This window comes from Haliotis rufescens, unplaced genomic scaffold (assembly GCF_023055435.1).
Source record: "Haliotis rufescens isolate VD_foot unplaced genomic scaffold, xgHalRufe1.0.p SCAF_21, whole genome shotgun sequence".
NCBI classification, from domain to species: domain Eukaryota; kingdom Metazoa; phylum Mollusca; class Gastropoda; order Lepetellida; family Haliotidae; genus Haliotis; species Haliotis rufescens.
The window spans coordinates 14,567,398-14,587,947 of record NW_025963902.1 but is presented as its reverse complement, the minus strand read 5'-3'; the positions used below and the strand labels follow the sequence as shown (position 1 = coordinate 14,587,947).

At 41.5% G+C, this 20,550-nt stretch overlaps 1 protein-coding gene across 2 annotated transcripts in view; it reads right to left on the bottom strand.

Annotated features, from left to right (window-relative positions):
* Positions 1 to 1,118: 1,118 nt before the first annotated feature.
* The window catches only part of LOC124121322 (carbonic anhydrase 1-like), a 47,124-nt gene continuing 27,692 nt past the window's right edge, over positions 1,119 to 20,550 (bottom strand). For both annotated transcript variants that reach the window (XM_046484321.2, XM_046484320.2), the window contains exons 2-8: positions 15,035 to 15,064; positions 13,251 to 13,424; positions 7,981 to 8,129; positions 4,862 to 4,954; positions 3,814 to 3,877; positions 2,940 to 3,097; positions 1,119 to 1,621 (exon numbers count right to left, since the gene is read on the bottom strand). In XM_046484321.2, the coding sequence (XP_046340277.2) occupies positions 1,415 to 1,621; positions 2,940 to 3,097; positions 3,814 to 3,877; positions 4,862 to 4,954; positions 7,981 to 8,129; positions 13,251 to 13,424; positions 15,035 to 15,064 (875 nt within the window). In that variant the 3' untranslated portion in view covers positions 1,119 to 1,414. The remainder of the gene's footprint in view (positions 1,622 to 2,939; positions 3,098 to 3,813; positions 3,878 to 4,861; positions 4,955 to 7,980; positions 8,130 to 13,250; positions 13,425 to 15,034; positions 15,065 to 20,550) is intronic.

Genomic DNA, 20,550 nt, shown 5'->3' with positions numbered 1-20,550 from the left:
GTCATTTAGTCTCTGTTGTGAAAATATCACAATATCTAACTATAGTTAGTTTCCTTGTATAAGGCTTTTGTGGCTGAGCTACATCCTAATGGCATTAGCATTCAGACTGGATTACTCTCAACAAAATGTTCTGCACAATTTGTTTCAAATGCAGTGCCATCTACTGTTGTTATTTCATACAAAGAAAATATAAACTCATTTAAAAAAATCATGCGGGGGATGTTGTGCTCTCCGAGCACTCTTGTTTTAAAGGTTAACGACAAACGACGATGAAAAAAATGTTCAGCGAAGAACTGCATGTCGTAAAAGTCGAAAACGACAAGCGGCCGAAAATTGATTTGTTCCTGCCTGGTCTGTTGAAGCGTTTTGGAATCCATTGACACTAATATCTTACAGAAGGTAACCTTGCGTAGTGTGTATAGCACAATGTTCCATCTATAAGACGGAAACCCGTAAATATCCAATCCAGTTCCAGACAAACCAGAGATTGATATTGTGAGCAAAATCATACTCCGTCTGGGAACGATGACACATAATCAACCACGTGATCGGGCCTGACCACCCCACCCAATAAGTCGCCTCATGTGACAAGCACAGGTTGCTGGGGTTCAATTCTAACCCGGAATCCCTAAAGTAAGTGAGTATGGTTTTACGCCGCTTTTAGCAATATTCCAGCAATATCACGGCGGCGGACACCAGAAATGGGCTTCACACATTGTGCCCATGTCGGGAATCGAACCCGGGTGTTCGGCGTGACGAGCGAGCGCTTTAACCACTAGGCTACCCGACCGCCGGAATCCCTTAAGGAGACATGGGATTTGACCATTGTTCCTCTCTAATCAAATGTTTCCCCTGAAGATTCCGGGTTTGAATTGGTCTTCAGCAATCCATGCCTGTCGTAAGAGACGACTAACAGGATCGTGTGGTCAGGCTCGCTGACTTGGTTGATGCATGTCATCGTATCCCAATTTCGTTGATCGAGCTCATGATGTCAATAACTGGATCGTCTGGCCCAGATTCGATTATTTACATATAGCTGGAATATTGCTGAGTGTGGCGTTAAACAACAAACAAACAAATCTAATCAAATGATGTTTCTATTTGAAAAAAACACCGCATAGAGAGCTCTGTTTTATAAGTCATACATATATATGAATACGTATATTTATATAAATTAAATAGGCAGAAAAGATATCAAACTGACTGAGTAACAATAATAATTAACAACACCGGAAGACAGGCAATAAAATATATATAAATATTATCCATTTCGTCACATAATTCATAGTGATAAAAAGTCGTTTTACTCCGTTTCTACATAAGGCCACAGTCGCTTCAAATCTTTTTTAAATGGTTTCTATAAAATTATTCCTCATGTGGATGGTATAAAAAAAATCTTTTTCATAAAATATCATCACATACTGGTGCCAATAATCCCGACAAACAGAACAAGCAGATAGATCCAAGCAGACGATATCCGGTCGGCGTCATTGTAGATGGCGTTGGCGTAATTTGTCGTGACGACCCGGCTGTTACGGGGCTGAAGCGGCCGGAAGACGTCGGTGACATACTGGTCTCTCTCTCCTATATGTGTCCGCTTTATATGCCGGAATTTCTCCAACTGGAATAACAAACGATATATGCGTGACGGTTTTATCATCCCAAACTCGCTCCCTCTGGAGATATCGCTTGGGTGAGATCAAGCGATATCTGCATTGTAGATATCGCTGCAATGAAATTGCATCACAATGTTTTGCAGACCATTGTGACGTCATTGGTTACCATCATCACTAATAGCTCTGCTACTGAAGCTGTTAGCAGTACTTTTTAGACTTAAGACACTGCTAATTACTGTCTACAAACTGCAAAAGTTGGAAGAATGATGTTGGATGATAAATAAATGGATGATATATTGATATCAAAAGACACTCGTGTGAGATTCTCTAAGTCTCACACAAACCCTCTGTTCTGTTTTTCATTAACACGTTCTAATGCTATTAATATAAAGTATTTTTCATCGATTATGGCATAGAACAGAAATATATCTTTGATAAAGTGACATTGCATGGGGAAGTGAAAAGGATCTGTCAAAACATCACTAGCTGAGTCACTGACTCACTCACTCACTCACTCGCTGACTCACTCACTCTCTGATTCATTCACTCACTCACTGAATCACTCTCTAGCACACTCACTCACTCGCTCGGTCGCTGACTCACTCACTGAATCACTCTCTAGCACACTCACTGACTCACTGACTCACTCGCTGACTCATTTACGCACTCACTCACTGACTCACCCGCTCGCTCGCTCACTCACTCACTCTCTAGCAGACTCACTCGCTGATCCACTCGCTCGCTGACTTTCTGAATCACTGTCTTGCACACTGACTCGCTGACTCACTCACTGACTGACTTACTGACTCGCTGACTCACTCACTGACTTGACTCACTGACTCACTGACTCGCTGACTCACTGACTCACTAAATCACTCTCTAGCACACTCACTCGCTGACTCACTCACTGACTCATCTGCGCACTCACTTACGCACTCACTCGCTCACTCAATCACTCGATCACTCACTCACTCACTCACTCGTAGAGTTTAGCTTCTTTTCGATATGATATTCTGCCACTATGTATGGAGACCAGTCGGTACACCAAGCCCCCTACGCCTTTACCTGACAGAAATAGTAAATACTCATCAATGTGACAATGATTCCCCAGCTTGTATTTTTTTTTAAATGTAACTTTTTAAGTGGTGTTACATTTTATGTTGATCTACGTTTTCATCTTCTAAAATAAGCTTTATGTATGAACATGGGTTAAACTTGAATAGTTACATAAACTGATGTGTATTATGAATAAACATGTATTGCAAGCTACTACAGCTAAAGGTTCATATGCTTTGGCTCTCTCAGTCTGTAACATGAACGTACCTGTTCCTCGGCTACCTCTATGGTTTCTGTAAACAACGTCCACAGCACTGTTTCCGAGCACGGCGGAGTGGTTAAGCTGCCCTCATAGCGATAGAATCCGTGAAAGTCCTCCGGCAGCAGTGTCATGATAGGGAACGTCGGTATAGAATACGTGTCCTCTGGAGGTAAAGTAAAGGTTTTTATTCATCGATTAATCAAAGCTCAAGGATGTTTCCAGTCTACATCTTTACGTATTTTTTTTTTAATTTTAATTTTCAATAATAATCTTTTTTTCAACAATTAGTGTAGGCTATAGGCCCATTCTACATTACAACCTGTACAGTGTAAGAGGGCGTAATGTAGTTTATACAAATCGCATTGCTTTGTAAGTAAAGATAGCTAAAGAGGTTTTCGAATAGTTGGTACATCGGTCGACGCCATCAAAATATTAAACTTAAGTAATGTAGGGTACATTTAATAATAATAATAATAATAATATAATGATAATAATAATAATAATAATAATAATAATAATAATAATAATAATAAAATTAATGGCATTTATATGGCGCTGAAATCCTCATCACTAAAGCGCTAAAATAGAATTTACGTGGTATATATATATATATATACTCCCCCTTCCCCAAACACCCCCAACCCCGCCCTCAACCTTCCCAACCCTCCCAACACCCCCCAATATCCCAACACACACGCCCAACCACCCAACCCCCAATACACCCCACCCCCCAATACACACACACACCACATACCGCAAACCCCTGTAATAAATGACCAGTCCCAACGAGGCCTCGTCTGCAAGTTTGTCATTCTGGGATACCAGCTACCTGGTGGGTAGTCATAATGTCACATGACCGAGAGACGGTTGTTTACTCACCACTGTGTTCAATTTGATCGAAATAATTCAGCAGTTTATCGAAGTTTGCATTTGTTTTGCCCACCTGAAAGTAAAAACAGTCAACACACGACATCATCGAACAGGTGGAATAAGGTAGCCCAGTTGTTAAAGCGTTCAATGGTCAGCCCGGATAATAGGTTCGACTCCATAAAGACACGATATGTTCAGAGCATTCTTTATGGTGAGGTGAGGTGAAATAGGGTTTAACGTCGCGTCCAGGATTATTGCACTTATATAGCGACGTGCATGCACGTGTATGTGAGTGTGTGTGGCTGCTTGTACTAGTCCGGACTGATGCCGATTTATAGTGCTAGCACACTGAGATACCATGTCGCAGTTTAACATGAATACCCAACTCAGACACAGTATACTGACTCCGAGCCGACCAGTCCTTGTTTTAGCCCCTTAATGCCGAGCGCCAAACAGGGTAACAACAAGTACCATCTTTTAACGTCTTTTGGTATGACGCGGCTGGGGATCGAACCCCGGACCTTCCGGTCTCAGGGCGGACGCTCTACCATAAGACCACGGAGCATTCTTTATGGCCCTTGCAGTGATACTATAGAGCAAAACTGTAAGAAGTTATGTGAACCTTAACCCACTCGTTCTTAATTGATCAGGGCGGTCGGGTAGCCTAGTGGTTAAAGCGTTCGCTCGTCACGCCAAAGACCGGGTTCGATTCCCGACATGGGTACAATGTGTGAAGCCCATTTCTGGTGTCCCCCGCCGTGGTATTGCTGGAATATTGCAAAAAGCGGCGTAAAAACAAACTCACTCACTCTGCGAGTAGTTGGAAGATTGCATGCTGCATAAAACAATTCTCACTTACACATTCCTATATTAGGAATATCTATCCCACGAATATCCGGGATGCATGTCATCGTATCCCAATCGCGAAGATCGATGCTCATGATGTCAATCACTGGATTTTCTGGCCTAGACTCGGTTATTTACAGACCGCCTTCATAAAGCTACAATATTGCTGAATGTGGCGTTTAACAACAAACAAACAAACAAAGGTTCTTACCCTGAAAAAGAATCCGAGGACAGATAACCCTTTTCGTTTAGTCAGGGCGTTGTCGATGTTGGAGTACTTGTGCGAGTACATCACAATATGCATCTGTAACGGAACAATTGTACATGAGTATATATAGGCCTCTTAAAGGGCGGTATCTCATCTTTAAAATATAGACACAGATATTGTTAGTTCATATCAATTTGAATTTTTATTATAAGATTATATTATTATAATGAGATAAATTCGCATTAAACACTCATGTTCGGCTAGATTTGGAGAGTCATTTGAAGATTTGCATCGTTATGACTGTTCCAGGCATCTGGGAAATACTGACTGTCACATTAAACTACCTTCACTCATTTACTTACTCCTTGTTGCCTTGGGGGCGGCGGTTGGGTAGTCAAATGGTTAAAGTGTTCGCTTGTCACGCCCGAGGCTCGGGTTCAATTCTCCACAATGGTACCATGTGTAAAGCCTTTTCACGGTGTCCCCCGCCGTAATATCGCTGGAATATTGCTTTAAGCGGCATAAAACCATACTCAATCCTTACTGGTGGCGTGGGCACCATGCAAACTAATGTCCAAAAGAAAATATACCAAGAGTTTGAACGACTATGAAAGAAAAAGAAAAGCATGTAGAAAGTCAGTATGTCTATACAGTAGACTACGGTTAAAACGAACACGCTTATAACGAACTGACGGATATAACGAACTTATTTTTTGGTCCCGACTATTTGTTGTAGTTATGCTGTATATATGCTTATAACGAACTACGGTTACAACGAACTAAAATTAGTAGTCCCTTTCAGTTCGTTATAACCGTAGTTTACTGTATTTCATAGTTGTGTTTTAACATAATGTGTAGAACTGCTCATGTTATCCAAACAGAAACTTTACGACTAAGACACAAAGTGAGTGAGTGAGTTGGGTTTAACGCCGCTTTTAACATTATTCCAGTTATATCACGGCGTGTCAGCTTAATACGGGAGGAAAGCCAGAAGTGATGCAGGTCTTAGACGTTTACCACTTCGGTGAAACCCACGAGCACGGGTATGGTGCTGACAAACCTAGAAACATAATCGGGGTGAACCGGGATTCGAACCCACGATCATAGGTTTCTGGCGTGTCCAGGGGACGGAACTCTGCACAGCGAATCGCGGCGCCTTAGACGACTGGGCCACCCGTGCCCCCCTGAGACACAAAGACACATGGTGGTAAAAAATGATAAGTTTCACAATATCACTGTCACAACATTTGTTCAACATGACCTAATAACGTGTGTATTAATGCACGCCTGAACACGACGACGCAAGGATGGCGTCTGACGTCGGATTACGTTGGGGGTAATACGCTGCCACTCCTCAAGGAGACATGGTTCCAGTTCTTGACGGTTGACTATTGCCGCAGGTCGTCTTCTGATCTGTCGGTCAAGGTGATCCCGGGAATGTTCGATGGGGTTCGTATCAGGAGAACATGCAGGCCAGGGTAAAACGTGAATGTTCGCGTGGTTCAGAAATTTCTGTGTGAGCCTTGTTGTATGTGGTCTCGCATTGTCTTGCTGAAGACAATGCCACGTGGCTGTTGCTGAATTAATGGCTGCACAACGGGTCTCTAATATTCCTCCCGATATCTCTGAGACTAACATTTAGTCTCTGAAATCTTATATTACACAATATCCTTCTTGACTCTAAAAATAACATAAAAATTCCCTATGCTGATTGTGGAATAGAGCTAGCTTGAGCTGGCTAAACTTGCTTTTGTATGCATTTCTAGATTATTTGTTTTTCATAAAATAATTTAAATAAAATATATTCCACGGTCATGGTGCAGGACTAGGATATCTCAAGGCATTCAGGTTTCCCTGAATAATAACGAGCCTCGTTTTGACATCACCGCAGATAGCTCCCCAGGCCATGACGCTACCGCCTCCAAATGTTTGAACTTGTTGAACACAATTTGGCGCTTAACGTTCACCTACTTGTCTATATGCTGACTGCCGACAATCATTTAAGAGATAAACCTACTGTGTTTTGAAATTTGATGTAGTCCCACTGTAGAATAGATACCTCTTTATTATAACTTTGAACCGAGCGCTTTAGCTACGCCGTCTATTAATTTCGCGAGAGCCCTTGACTCGGCGTGTATTAGAGACCTTGCTGGTATTAGAGACCCAGCGTTTATTAGAGGAAATAAGACATGTTTTACAGTTCATATGGGGGTGATCGATCGGCAGCCATTTTCTATGAATCGATATGTAGGCTGTCTATGTATTCAAAGGCACGTCTTTTGTGAAAAGGCTTAATATATTTGAAAGGGGTTTCCATTGCAAAAAGGAAACCTCTTTTTAACCAATCAGAATCAAGCATTCATCAATGTCATGGTAGAATTATGTACAAGTAATATCCACTCTCGTCGGAGAACATGACGCGTCCCCGGTCTCGCACTTGCCAACGCCTGGCCCATTTCAACCTGTTACGACGGTGTTGACATGTTAACGTTTCTCCGCAGTTGGGTCGACGTGTTCTGATACCACGGCCTGTCGACTGACTCTGTGTCCCAGTGCCGTCGGTGCCGTTACCGTCGGTGCCGTTACCGACGCTGTATTTAAGCGGTTTCGGAGATGAATCGACCGGATTTTGCGATCTTTAATGGGCGTGGTCATCCGTGTTCTCCCGCTTCTACGCCAGTCTGATGCCTGCCCTGTCTGTTGTAAACGTTGCATTAATCTGGTTATGGTGACACGGGTGCATTAAAACGTTTCTCGCAATGGCGGCGTGCGTGCGTCCTTGTTGCGCCACAAGAACGGCTCTGCTCTTCTGTATAGCAATTAAACGTGGCATATGTTCTTAGTGCTTTCGGTTGATGTGTTCATAACGTGCCGTGTCATCAATTTTATACCGTACTTTTGCACGTGCATTTCGTTCTCGTTTCGGCAAAATGCATGATCCTCCCAAAAAGGGACAATTTTTACTGCTTTTTGTCACCGAATACTTTTGGTTGTCTTCATGCGACGTATTTAAATTTTAATATATATTGATATTTAAGTTACCAAAAAAGTAGACATTTTTAGGTGGTATGCTTTCTTTTGGACATTAGTGTATATAAACCATTATGCAGATATGTACTTACCTCCATAGGGAAGTGTCTGCCATTGATGGTGTGCTCCGATCCCCTTTCATCCTTAGCTCCCCAGTGGAAGTGAAACTGCTTCACCCCATAGGATGTGTCTAGACCTCCCCCTTCGACATTTATCTCTTCCCCGCTCAGGTGAACCTCCACTGCAACAGGCAGAACGCCAGGCAAACACCGTGAGGTGAAATGGAGTTTAACGTTGTGTTCAAGATTAGTGCACGTATATAGCGACGTGTGTATGTGGCTGCTTGTACTATCGAGACACCACTGAGATACCATGCCGCAGTTTAACATGGCTACTCCACTCAGACACAGTATACTGACTCCGAGCCGACCAGTCCTTGTTTTAGCCCCTTAATGCCGAGCGCCAGGAGGGTAACAGCAAACACAGTCTTTTAACGTATTTTGGTATGACGGGGCTGGGGATCGAACCCCCGACCTTCAACTCTCTGTCAGACGCTCTATCCACCAGGCCACAGAGGCTGCCAGCTCGGTACTACCCTCAGGTCGATGTTTGAGATCGAAGAGTTCCCGTGACCGACCATTTTATTTATTGTGTGGATTGGGGTTGTTTTTTTATAAAATAAAAAGGATTTATTTGGTGTTCAGTGAGACCAAATGAAACCCTATAAAAGGACCGGTGATAAAATATCATTGACGATACAATTAATACAACAAACGGTATTAAAGAGATGAAAAACGTCCGTTTGGGATATTGGTTTCATGTACCAAAAGATTTGATGGGGGTTTTTCTCTCGAAAAACTGCTTTGTAATCTTCAAAATGGATTCTGTAATAGTGGTTATACTCGTTGGCAAACATGGAATTCCATTTTGACGTATTTACCTTCCGGCCTTTTACTTTCTATCGATCGATCGCTTCCTTTAAGGTGGGCTTTTGGTAGTCTGGTTCCATTATCTACACGATCGTAATGTGTAAATGAAAAATGTAAACGCCAGAGAATAATCAGTCTCGATTATCTGCAGAAAATCCATTCGGGGTAAAACAGATTCCATTCGCCGAAAAAGACAAACTAGCGGTACAAATTACACGAATAGACCCCTGCAAATCAGTAAAAGGAATGCACACTATGACATAAAGGGAAGGGTGTCATACAGGCGTGAAAAGTACATGCTCGCACAATCCATCTTCTTAAGGTATTCTTTTAAGGATAACTCGAAAAGATTCGGTTTGCTTAAAGTATGTGTCGATTAAAAATATTTCAAGAACGTTTGGAGGGTTATAATCCAGTTTATTGGCTCCTGTCGAAGCTGATCGAAGACATCGTTAAGTGGGACTAACAGACAAACATTAGAACCCCGTACCCGGTACAGACATCAGACAACAGGTGCGCGGGTCGTGCACGACATTCAGAAGCAGCGTCAATGTCTGCTAGCACCTTGGTCGGAAGTCCTTTGAGTTGAAACTCCACACAGCAACATTCTTCAAGTCAGTCGTCATTTGGCGCCCCTTCGTTATCAACATGTATGTGTGAAGCTCATGGTTGACTCGTGTGCCTGCAGCATTGTGGGCTCATCTTTGAAGGTCACGTGACACATGTAGCTGCAACCACGCCCACTAGCCAGCGTAGTTTGTCAGTTAACGGCTAGTAGTAGTAGTAGTAGTAGTAGTAGTAGTAGTAGTCGTGGGTGAGTAGGTGAGTGAGTGAGTGAATTTGGTTAAACAATATTCCAATTATATCACGGCGTGTCAGCTTAATGTTGGAAGAAGGCCGATTTTTGATCGGAATATAAAAGCATCGTTTGCCTTCGAAGAGAGGTTGAGGGTTGTTGCTGGTTTTTTGTGGAAGAGCATTAATTGGTATTCGAACCGTTTCCTCCGGAGGTGAGGTGAAATTGGGTTTAACGTCGCTTGTAGTAGTCCGGACTGATGCCGATTTATAGTGCTAGCTCACTGAGATACCATGCCGCAGTTTAACATGAATACCCCACTCAGACACAGTATACTGACTCCGAGCCGACCAGTCCTTGTTTTAGCCCCTTAATGCCGACCGCCAGACAGGGTAACAACAAGTACAATCTTTTAAAGTCTTTTAGTATGACGCGGCCGGGGATCGAACCCCGGACCTTCCGCTCTCCGGGCGGACGCTCTACCACTAGACCACGGAGGCGGTCCGTTTCCTCCGGAAGGTAAATATTCCAGACAAAAGTGAACAGACTTTTCAACAAACAAGTCATGAACAAAGCGAGGCCTACCGTATACGTGAGTCAGCCAGTAGATCAATCAACCAGCCATACAGTTAGGTGATCTACGACAGTAACAAAACGAATTCTTGAGTCAAGACAACCAGAAATGTGAATATAGGCCATTGCATTTAATGTACGCGTTGATTCAGAGCCTATGATGAGGCAATATTTAGCGAGGTTACCTGGAGATTTAACACCCCTAAATTTCACTTGGAACCGAACTCCCAGTGTGAGGTTTCAAATGTGACATTTAGCGCGGTTATAAAGTAGGATGTTAATCTCGATTCTACTATGACTAACTGAAAGGCAAACGTTATTAGGTGTTCGGAAATATATGAAGTGAGGCGCTGTGTTGTCGATTTGAATTAGGGAATTGCCGACAACAGCCAATAAACAAAATATGGCGCTGTTTATGCTCAGAAAATATTTTATCAGGTAATATCACCTGAACATATGACAGGCATTGAAAGCATGTAGCTCAGCAACTTCGAAAGCTCTTATAAAGTAGGCACCCCTCACGGAAATAAAGCAAGACTTGCAAGGTTTCTTTCTACACCGTGCGTCACTATTATGACGTCTTATTGCTCATTGTGACGCAAATATATGACGTCATAGTCGCATGCTGATCGTGTATAGAAAAGAGCCAAATTTCAATCAATTTCCCCAAAACTTGAAATACATTCTCTTTATGAGCATTTATTACATTTATTAGCATGTAAAAAGTTTCTTTGTGTCGGATCTTCTACACCAAATTGCATGGTTTATGGTGAATGTGGTAGATACCCATTATATATTAATTCTCAGATCAGATGTTTAAAATACTGGTTTAAAATTCTTCATATGCATGAACAACGTCTCCCCAAATTAGCTTATAACATGCTACATGCTTCTACATTTAGATACCATGGGAAAGAATACTTGGACATCGCATATAAGAAATCTTTTATTTTCGCATGGTTTGGGTTTTATATGGCTATGTCAGTCAGTTGGAAATGTAAATATGTTTCTTAATGAATTTCGGAATCGGTCTATAAATATGTTCTACCAAGAATGGCACTCCACTTTAGAGGATAGTTCGCGTTATGAATATTACAAAACTTTCAAGACTTTACTTCAACCAGAAATATATTTATCAGTACTCACTACGGAAAACTTAAGAAAACAGTTAATTAAATATCGACTTGGTTTGCTAGACCTATTTGTAAATGAAGGAAGAAAACTGTCCATTGAAAAAATGAAAAGAATTTGTCCATTGTGTAAGCTAGAGATAGAAAATGAAATTCATTTTGTGTTTGTCTGTCCATTTTACAATGATCTCCGAAAGAAATATATAAAAGATTATTTAATAGCAATGTCACCGATAAACGCCTTTGTAGATATGCTGACGACAAAGAACGAATCAAATATATTAAATCTTTCTCTTTATATTAAGCATGCATTAGCCAAAAGAAATGAATTAATCAAACAACGTGTATATCCCAATGTGTAACAAATGTAATTGTATCTACATGCGTAACTCTTTCTTGTATATGGGCCGGTGGCCTTTTGTACAATAAACTTCTTTGACTTTGACTTATGTATTTCTGTCGTGTTTTTTTGCACAAAATGTATTGCCACATGTCCTTTGAATAATGAAATTACCGCAACGCTTTCATTGTAGAATTCCGTGAAGATCCAGGGTAGAATAGGTCTCCGTAAAAGGCGACTATGCTTGTCATACGCGGCGACTAATGGGATCGGGTGGTCAGGCTCGCTGACTTGGTTCATACATGTCGTCGTATTCCAATTGCGTGGATCGATGCCCATGATGTGAATCACTGGATTGTCTGGTCCAGACTCGTTTATTTACAGAGCGCCGTCATAAAGCTGGAATATTGCTGAGTGCGGCGTAAACAACAAACAGACAAACAAAACCAATCATTGTGGAATTCAATCGGGGTACAATTACAGTTCATTGTTTCATTTTGTAGGTGAAAATTGTCGGCTTTTTTACTACTTGGTTAACGTACGTTATGTTTAATTATAATTGAAATAGAAATATAATTTTTACAGTAATCTTCTAAAAGCATAGTCAGGTTAACTTAAAAAATGAAACATAGTTGCTTCCCTTGCCATTTATATCGAACTGAAAGTTCGGTCCGGTTTAGACAGAGGAAAATATTTGTGAGATTATAACAAGAGATAAAGAAATAGGAATTATTACTATAATTATTTGGGACTGTAAATATGGTTCGGTATTGAGAGAAATATGGATTTTCATGTCCATCACATAAATGTTTGATTTGTTTACTGGCCGCCGCCGTAAAGCAGGATCTCCTGCTGTGCGGCGCCAGGCAACAAACAAACACTATTATTGTTTATGGAAACTGTGTGATGCGGCGGGTGCTGCCGGTTGAGCAGGACATGTTTATCCTTTTCGCGAACAGTGATGCTATAAAAAAAATTACCGCTATTTTGCCTTTTGTATCCGTTGGAATATGTTTTGTCGGATAATCGAGACTGGTTATTCTCTGACGTTGGCTTTTTTATTTATTTTACAAATACGGGAAATAAGTGATTGTTTCAGCCACAGACAGCTATTTTCCAGCTGTATCACACAAAAGCCTTGAAATAATCGATTCGGGACCGACAGACGAGTGGTTGATAGTGTGAATAATGTGTCACACCGTACGACACGCATGGGCTGCTGGGCATAAAGAGTTTACCTGTATCCATCTCACTCACTCACTCACTCACTGGCTCACTCACTCACTCACTCACTCACTCACTCACTCACTCACTCATTCACCTGACCCGTGAAGATAGGTAGATAGAGATAGAGAATAGGTCTTCAGCAACCCATGCTTGCCGTAACAGGTATCTATGCTTGTCAAAAGAAGCGACTTACGGGATCGGGTGGTCAGGCTCGCTGACTTGGTTTGATGCATGTCATTGTATCCAACTTGCGTTAATCGATTAATCACAGGACTTCCTGGTCCAGACTCGATGATTTACAGACCGCCGTCACATATCTGGAATGTTGCTCAGTGCGGCGTTAAACAACAAACAAACAAACACTCACCTGTATGCCCCTGTACATTTTCCAGCAACATGGTGACATTCTTGGTCTTGCTAAGCTGTGTCAAATTGAAGTGGGTTAGAGATGAGTCGAGCATGACCAGTGAAGTGTCTACGTCCACTGGCGACTGGCTGAATCCGCCACACTCAGGGTAGTCCACTGACCAGTGGGCAGGACCTGGAAACACGCACACAGAAGAACCTCTTTACTCCGGACATCTTCCCGAGGCAAGGGTATTAACTGACTTTAAACGTCCAGTTTCCACCCTTACCGTACTAGGCTGGAATTTCCAGGCTCGATCGTAGCGCCACCAGTGGCTATTACGAGTTAGGTCCCTTCTATGTTCTTCCCACTGACCAATCAGATTCCATCTGCTTCAAACAAAATGGCGGCGCCCAGCTATGACGTTCTTATCGATAATCAAGATCTATATTGTAATAAAACGGGCCTTATCTCGCGAAATGTATCAAATCACGTGAGCACCTTGATTAAAAACTTGAAAAGATTTGCAAAATATCTGTCGACGCCCAGTTGACGGTACACGTTCTTTGCAAATCCTGCAGTCGACCGAAATCTGCACTTTGAAATCCATGTTGTTTACGAACTGGATGTCTTGTTTGTTACGCATAGACTCGTTAGTCCAGCCAGAATGTAACTCCGGAATTCCAGTCGCGTTCGGCAAGGGTGGAAACTGGACTTTAATAGTCAGTTAGCTCCCTTGCTTCGGGAAGATGTTAACCGGATAGCGGTATGCTTAAAGGCACAAATTGCATGTTGTTTGTATTTTTAAACGTTATTCACTCACAAATTTTCGTGAAATCTTAATTCTTTTGTTTCCAAGGAATATGAACTGTTGGGTCGAATGTTCAGTCCGGTTTAGACAGATGTCCGGATTAGTGAGATTACAACAGAAGATCAAGAAACAGGTAATGATTATAGGGTTTAATTTTTTTTTAAATAATTTCCGCAGTAATTCGGGACAATATATGTGGTCCGGTTTTGAAAGAAATCTGGATTAGTCAGAGTAGAGAATAACTGAGCGCCACGCTGTAAAGTCGCCTTGCCCCAAAGCCTGGAAACGTGAGTGTCGCCAAGATACACTCACAGTTTAATGTGTGAGTGAGTGACTTGGGTTTAACGGTATTGTCGTTATATCAAGCGGTGTCAGCTTCATCTGGGAGTCTGCTTCATTTCAAAGTGATGTAAGTATTAGATGTTGCTACTTTGGTGAAACCCACAAGCATGGGTTTGGTGGGGCATAAAATTAGAATCATCATCAGATGAAATCTAGGATTCGAACCCACTATTTTGATTCAAGGTGAGGTGAGGTGAAATGGGGTCGCGTCGCGATTCAAGCACGCTTTAGGGGTACAAGGCTGCTCAGAGAATGCCTATGGCTTAGACGACTGGGCCTCCCGTGCCACCATATTTACCACTTCGGTGAAACTCACGAGCAGGGGTACGGTTCTGACAGAACAAGAATCATAATCGGGGCGAACCGGGATTCGAACCCTCAACAACCGTACCCTAGCGAACACCTTTACAAGAAGAGAACCTTGTCTACGGTTTAGAGTGAATGAGTATGGTTAAACGCCGCTTGTAGCAATATTCCAGCAATATCACGGCGGGGGACACCAGAAATGGGCTTCACATATTGTACCCATGTCGGGAATCGAACCCTGGTCTTCGGCGTGACGAGCGAACACTTTAACCACACTGCCACCCACAGGTTTGGCATGCATTAGATAAATAATAAATAAAACATTTTTGAACAATTTCATACTCACCCAACTGTCCCTCATAGCTCCACGTGTTACCTGGCAAGGAAACAAACTTGGATCAGTGTGTGAGTGAGTGAATGTTACGTCACAGTTACCAATTAAACTACATTAGGGAGTCCAGACTTTACACTAACTACATTTCACACAAGGTACAGCACACCTCTGCCCGCAGTCTGAGGAAATCACAGCAAACGCTGCCTGGTTTCTGATCTTATTAAATCCTTTCGCAAACTTCCCCAAACCCTGTGTTTACCTGTGGCTTTATCAATGTTGCACAATCAGACTTCCTGGAATGACACTTGAAACATTCAACTCGGATTTGCCTCGAGAATATTTGTATGCTCGTACGGGATCAGACCGCCTCTGGGGTATAGTTGTAGAGCGTCTGCCCGGAGAGCGGAAGGTCCCCGACCGCGTTATATCAAAAGATGGTTCGTAACCCTGCCTGGCGCTCGGCACTAAGGTGCTAAATCAAGGACTGGTCGGCTGGGAGTCAGTATTCTGTGTCTGAGTGGGGTATTCATGTTAAACTGCGGCATTTTATCTCAGTAGGCTAGCACCATAAAATCGGCATTAGTCAGAACTAGAACAAGCAGCCACACACACATATAGGTACGCATGCACACACACGCACGCACGCACGCACGCACGCACGCACGCACGCACACACACACGCTATACAATTGCAACAATCTTTGACGCGACATTAAACCCCACTTCACCTCACCTCGTATGGGATGAACAGTCAGGTGGATTGAGGTACTCTGTGTGTGTGTGTGTGTGTGTGTGCGTGCGTGCGTGCGGGCGTGAGTGAGTGCGTGCGTGCGTGCGTGCGTGCATGTGTGTGTGTGTGAACTGTGTTTGAACTCTGTGACGTGCGTTGCATTGCGTCACGGACGGTGGTGAAGTGATCCCCGTGTGAGTGAGTGAGTGAGTAGGTTTTGACACCCTTTTAATAGTGTGTCAATAACATAGCGGCCTGTAGACTTGTGATGTGAAGCAGGTCATGCACTTTAACTGCTTGGGGTTGAAAAACAACAAAGATCATAATATGGATTTGAGCCCACGATCGTAGGATTCTGACATTCCTGAGGGCGCCGTAGGCTGTGCGTAGCACCGAGGACGATTTCAACGATTAGAGACCAGGGTCTGTGTGCTCAGACCTATTTAAACCATGGTCAACATTCAAAGAACATTAGCACCCAAAATAGAAACGCGTTTATAAAGATATTCAAGAACGCTATGCATAACTGTGAGAACACTGTGTGAGTCGCCCTTGAGTGAAAACTGTGTGAGTCGCTCCTGAGTGAAAACTGTGTGAGTCGCCCCTGGGAGAAAACTGTGTGAGTCGCCCCTTAGTGAAAACTGTGTGAGGCGCCCTTGAGTGAAAACTCTGTGAGTCGCCCCTGAGTGAAAACTGTGTGAGTCGCCCCTGGGTGAAAACTGTGTGAGTCACCCCCGAGTGAAAACTGTGTGAGGCGCCCCTGAGTGAAAACTGTGTGAGGCGCCCTTGAGTGAAAACTCTGTGAGTCGCCCCTGAGTGAAAACTGTGTGAGTCGCCCCCGAGTGAAAACTGTGTGAGGCGCCCCTGAGTGAAAAAACTGTGTGAGTTGCCCCTGACAGAAAACTGTGTGAGGCGCCTCTGAGTGAAAACTGTGTGAGTTGCGCCTGAGTGAAAACTGTGTGAGGCGCCCCTGAGTGAAAACTGTGTGAGTCACCCCTGAGTGAAAACTGTGTGAGTTGCTCCTGAGTGAAAACTGTGTGAGGCGCCCCTGAGTAATGCACGTGGCATATATTCAGTGTGCCATTTTGCACCGCATCTCCCCCTTTAGCGACTCACAAAATGCATAGAATGACTTATGAAATGCATGTCCCGGTGCAAATATACAATTCAAATTATCGCATGTTAGTGTTATTTGCCCATGTTGATGGGCCTAATACACATCATAGACCTGGTGAAAAATCAGTACTTTTAACAAAAAGCTACCAACTCACACTTCTGTTCAATGTACAGAATAACATAGTGAATACATCATATAATTCATCCGTTAATAAACGGATTAAACATTCGTCTGGATGTTAATAAACATGATGTGTTCCATGTCGTCATGGTGATTTATCGTTTATCGTAAAATTGTTCCATCATCAAGGTATATCAAATGGGGAAAAAATGTCCGTACTTTGTATTATGGTAAAGAAGAACATTTCATCTATCAATAACATGCCATTTATATCTCTTCGATGCTACGGTAAAACCAATTCTATTATATGGTTGTGAAATCTGGGGTTTTGGTAACTGTAAACAAATTAAAATTCAGGTTAATTGTTTTCTTGAATTACTTCCCATTAAGAATAGTGCGTCTTTATACAGGTTGTATGGAGAACTTGGAAGAGTACCTTTAATTAACTCTAATGTCGAATGTGTGTTTTGGGGTAAAGCTCTAATCTGACAAAGAACAAAAGTTATCAAGAATCCTATATCAATTATTATATAATGAATTCTGTACAAACAATAGCTGTCATAAATGGATAAAATGTTTGAAAATTATTTTTTTATGAAACGGGCTATAGTTCTATTCGATAAGCCAACAAGCAGTGCTTCCTATTGTCCTTAAATCTAACATTTCTTTAAGATTAGCTGATATGGCAACTCAAAAATGGAAAGCAGAGATTACAAATTCTTCTAAAGTTATCACATCTTGCATATTTAAAACTGAACTCGTCTTTAAAAAATATTTATTATTCTTCTCTTTCTCTTTGACTGTAAAATTCCTCTTGTTAAGAGCCTCGTGCTATCATTTCCCTATTGAACTAGGTAGGTGGCACATATTACTGTCAATGATCGAACGTGTAAACTCTGCGACATGAGCGATGTTGGTGATGAATTCCATTATACTTTTCTTTGTCCATTTTTCAAACACCAACGGAAATCGTGTCCCACTTTCATATGCTAAAACCTCAAATATATTTTTAATTTAAAGATCCTTTATATTGTAAAATGATAAGTGTTATAAAAAAACCTCATGTCATTATGAAACCTAGATTCTTCCCTGTAAACCATCCCGCCATTTTATGTATATAGAGGCGGTCGGGTAGCCTAGTGGTTAATGCGTTCGCTCGTCACACCGAAGACCCGGGTTCGATTCCCGACGTGGATACAATGTGTGAAGCCCATTTCTAGTGTCCCCCCGCCGCGATATTGCTGGAATATTGCTAATAGCGGCGTAAAACCATACTCACTCGCTATTATTATATACTGTTTGTAAATTTGTATATCATATGCCGAGTATCCCGGCCTGTGTGTAAATAAAGCTCTGTTCTGTCCAGTCGCTCACAGGTTCAAACAGGCCAATGGCAGGTGGTCTTCAAGTAACAATTCAGTTAGTTAAGGCACGGTTAGTTATGGACAAAGGAGACAGGGGTTACTTTGGAGTGTTTAGATTTGGACTATTTTAGATCGTTTTGTATTGCATTGAATTGTATTTGACTGTTTTGTTTTGTATTTGAATGTTTTGTTTGTATTCGGTTGTTTTGGGATTGTATTTGATTGTTTTGGATTGTATTTGATTGTTTGGGACTTATTTCATTGTTTTGTTTTGTATTTGAATGTGTTGTTTGTATTCTGTTGTTTGGGGATTGTATTTGATTGTTTTGGATTGTATTTGATTGTTTTGGGATTAACACGTCCCATTTTAATTCTGGAAACCCAAAAGTCCAGAAACTCTACGCTCTCTGCCCAGTCTCGGTTAAAGGTATTTACAAAATTAAACATGCCGTTTTCATTGGAACATACCAAGGAAGAAAAAATGAAAACAAAATTGTTTAAAAACTCAATATTTAGACTATGTCGCCCATGGGCCTGCCCATGGGCCTGCCCATGGGCCTGCCCATGGGCGAAGTGTGGCCCATGGGCCTGCCCATGGGTAGGCCCATGGGCGAGAACATGTTCCCTTACTTAAAACTCATGATTTTATTTCGCAAATACATTAAATGTATTTATTGAAGTATCATGACACAAAATTAAACTCATTTTAACTTAATTCAACGATTTTATAGCGATATTGAAATATTTCGCCCATGGGCGAGAAAAAGGTTTGGCCCATGGGCAGGCCCATGGGCGAGAACATGTTCCTTTACTTAAAACTCATGATTTTATTTCGCAAATACATTAAATGTATTTATTGAAGTATCATGACACAAAATTAAACTCATTTTAACTTAATTCAACGATTTTATAGCGATATTGAAATATTTCGCCCATGGGCGAGAAAAAGGTTTGGCCCATGGGTAGGCCCATGGGCAGGCCCATGGGTAGGCCCATGGGCAGGCCCATGGGCGAGAATATCTTCCTTTACTTAAAACTCATGATTTTCTTTCGCAAATACATTAAATGTATTTATTGAAGTATCATGGCACAAAATTTAACTCATTTTAACTTAATTCAACGATTTTATAGCGATATTGAAATATTTCGCCCATGGGCGAGAAAAAGGTTTGGCCCATGGGCAGGCCCATGGGCGAGAATATGTTCCTTTACTTAAAACTCATGTTTTTGTTTCGCAAATACATTTAATGTATTCATTCAAGTATCATGACACAAAATTAAACTCATTTTAACTTAATTCAGCGATTTTATAGCGATATTGAAATATTTCGCCCATGGGCGAGAAAAAGGTTTGGCCCATGGGCAGGCCCATGGGCGAGAACATGTTTCTTTACTCAAAACTCATGTTTTTCTTTCGCAAATACATTAAATGTATTTATTCAAGTATCATGACACAAAATTTAACTAATTTTTACTTAATTCAACTATTTTACGGCGTTATTAAAATATTTCGCCCATGTTTTCGTCAGTCCCTTTCAAGCATCAACTAACTGTTTGCAAAGTTTATTGTATCATGTGAAATATACTTTATATTATATCATTACATTACTATTTAAAAAGGGCTTTTGGTTGGATGTTTCCTTTAGTTCTACAAATTTCACCTGTTTTACATATTGTAGCGATCTTTAATGAACCCGGCCTTACCTCTCAAAACGTTTTGACAGTTTATCATACGAATTCATGTGCGTGTACTCAAATTCATTGGAGTTATTTTCCACAACATTAAATTTTAGTTAGTTTCTATTTCATTTCCCATTTTATGTCCCGTTGATACATCACACTGGGCAGTTACGTGACACTAGGTATGCAATGTACAGGTACGCGTGCGCGTATTTTAATGAAAAAAACTATTCGTCTTTTATTGCATAACGTTTGGCTGAATATCTTACATTCTAACGAAATCTCGAAATAATTATTTAATTACATGCGGTTTCGAACTGACCAGTAGGAATTATGTTTCAATGCGATTGAGGAAAACGTGAGTGAATATTGTGACACTAAAGCAACTTTTAACTGCATTGTCACTTTTTTTGTATGAAAATGGTAACAGTTCAGAAAAAACAACAGCCTTCTTATGATAATTCTCATTAGTACGTCGGCCTTATTTACAGGTGATTCTACAATACCTGCTCTCGGT